Source organism: Aplysia californica, unplaced genomic scaffold (assembly GCF_000002075.1).
Source record: "Aplysia californica isolate F4 #8 unplaced genomic scaffold, AplCal3.0 scaffold00372, whole genome shotgun sequence".
NCBI lineage: Eukaryota > Metazoa > Mollusca > Gastropoda > Aplysiida > Aplysiidae > Aplysia > Aplysia californica.
In genome coordinates, this window is record NW_004797642.1 from 203,859 (window position 1) to 205,896 (window position 2,038).

At 36.1% G+C, this 2,038-nt stretch overlaps 1 protein-coding gene across 1 annotated transcript in view; it reads left to right on the forward strand.

Moving 5' to 3' along the window:
* LOC101849477 (SCO-spondin) overlaps nt 1–2,038 on the forward strand; it is a gene marked incomplete at its 5' end in the record, with an annotated part of 85,875 nt that overhangs the window by 69,544 nt on the left and 14,293 nt on the right. The window contains 1 exon segment of the mRNA XM_013085415.2: nt 1,546–1,719. Within this exon segment, the coding sequence (XP_012940869.2) occupies nt 1,546–1,719 (174 nt within the window).

The following is a 2,038-nucleotide window of genomic DNA, read 5'->3' on the forward strand; positions in this document are numbered from 1 at the left end:
ACACACACACACACACACAAACACACAATTCTACTTTGTAGACAATGCATAAACCACGCATAACATTAAAAAACCGCTGAAGTAACATCAACAACAACAACAACAATAGCAACAACAACAAAAATTATAACAACAAAAAGAAACCCAAACCCTTATTTGTTACACATTTCACCATAACCTTCATACCCTGTTTCCAATTCAAATATAACTTTTCTACTTTTAAACTAGATTCTAGCGCTTCTTGAATCCATTTTCCAATTTTAAGTCTGTTTATCAAATTCTGGGTTTTTGACCTCTGACCCATCTCCTGACTATGGTGATGGTCACAACACACTACACACTTGACCTCCTCGTGTGCTTTTAACTTCTGAGTGAGTTTTCTTTTTCACAATCTATATTATCACCTTAACCAGTACTTTGAAGACATGGTTACTTTATATATTTCACCTTTTTATGGCTTTGTGCGCGCACATAGATTGATCGATTGTTTGTTGGATTGAATTGGATGCTCGACTGATTCATTGGTTGGTTATTTGTACACAATATATATCTTTTTCATGATATACATAATACAAATGATCTTGCATCGAGTGTATATTCAGCTTACAGGCTTTAGTTCCATAATATTATTATTTTGCACTAATTTTGCTAACGTCCTACATCTTTCGCTTGGCTACTTGTCCTGAAAAACATAACACAGTTAGATGTGGCGGAAACATATCTGGAAGAGATTCTAATAATATATTATACATAACGTGTATAAGTATGGTCTTACAGTATTGTGTAGTATTTAGAGTAAATTGTAATATAGGAGTATTTGATAAATTGCCACCCTAGAATTACAAACTTCTATCTGCTTAGTTTTGAGAAATTTGATTTTTTTAAAATCGAGTTTCACATGTTTTTTCGAATGCAATTGTTTAAATATCTTCACGACGACTCCGAATAATTTTAAGTTTTGAAGGAGCAGATAGAACATTTTGTTTCTGACCTCATGGTCTTAGTGACTCAAAACGGGCTAAAATGTCAAATAGAACTTTGCAATTCTGAGGTGACAAAATGTTTTAAGTTGCTAGTATAATGTAGCTTTTTTTCTCTACCTAATATCATAATCGGTAATCCTTAAATGTACGAAGCAGTAAATTAATTAACTCTAACTTTGGCGACTACATTGGTATGATTTAGAAGATTTTTTTCAAATTATGATAAAAGTACACTGTGTTGGAAACAAAATTGTGCTGACGTAACAGATTCTATTATTTGAGAATGTTCATTTACATAATATTCCTATTACCATATTTTTGTTTTGTTTGGGTTATTAGAGCAATCAATTGTAAATGACGTTATTTTTTTAGTTACGGCCACATTCCACCAGCAACAAAAGTAAAACAAGAGGAACGAAACAAAAGAAAACTGTTAATTAAAGCAAATGATTCCAGCCTTCGAAGACTATAAAGAAGACAGAAGAATTCCTGTAGAGTTTTATCATTTCAAAAAACGTGAGAAAGTTGGCAGCTGTTCTGAAACTGTTGTGGATGTTCTCAGTGGACGGAGGATGGTCGGGTTGGAGTTCCTGGACATCCTGTCTTGTGGAATGTGGGCGTGGCGTCCGAGAGAGGTCAAGGACGTGCAATAGGCCAAGGCCGAATTACTGCGGTCGGAAGTGCGAGGGGTCGCGGTTCGACACTGAAAAATGCGAAACGGGCATTGAGTGCTGTGGTGAGTTGTTTGTGATGGGGACATACGCGCACCTCAGTAACATTTTTGTTTTGTTTGGTTGTTTTGTTTTGGGTTTGTTTCGTTTATTATTTTTTTTTCTTTTCTTTTCTTTTTACTTGTTGGGCGTGCGCACGCGCGCTGTGTGTATATGTGAGTGTGCGTGTGTGTGTGTGTGTGTGTGTGTGTGTGTGTGTGTGTGTGTGTGTTTGTTTGTTTGTGTAAAACAGACAAAGAGACGGAGAGAGAGAAAGTGAGAGAGAGAAAGAGAGAGAGAAAGAGAGAGAGGGGGACAGAGAGAGAGAGAGAAAGAGAGAGAAAG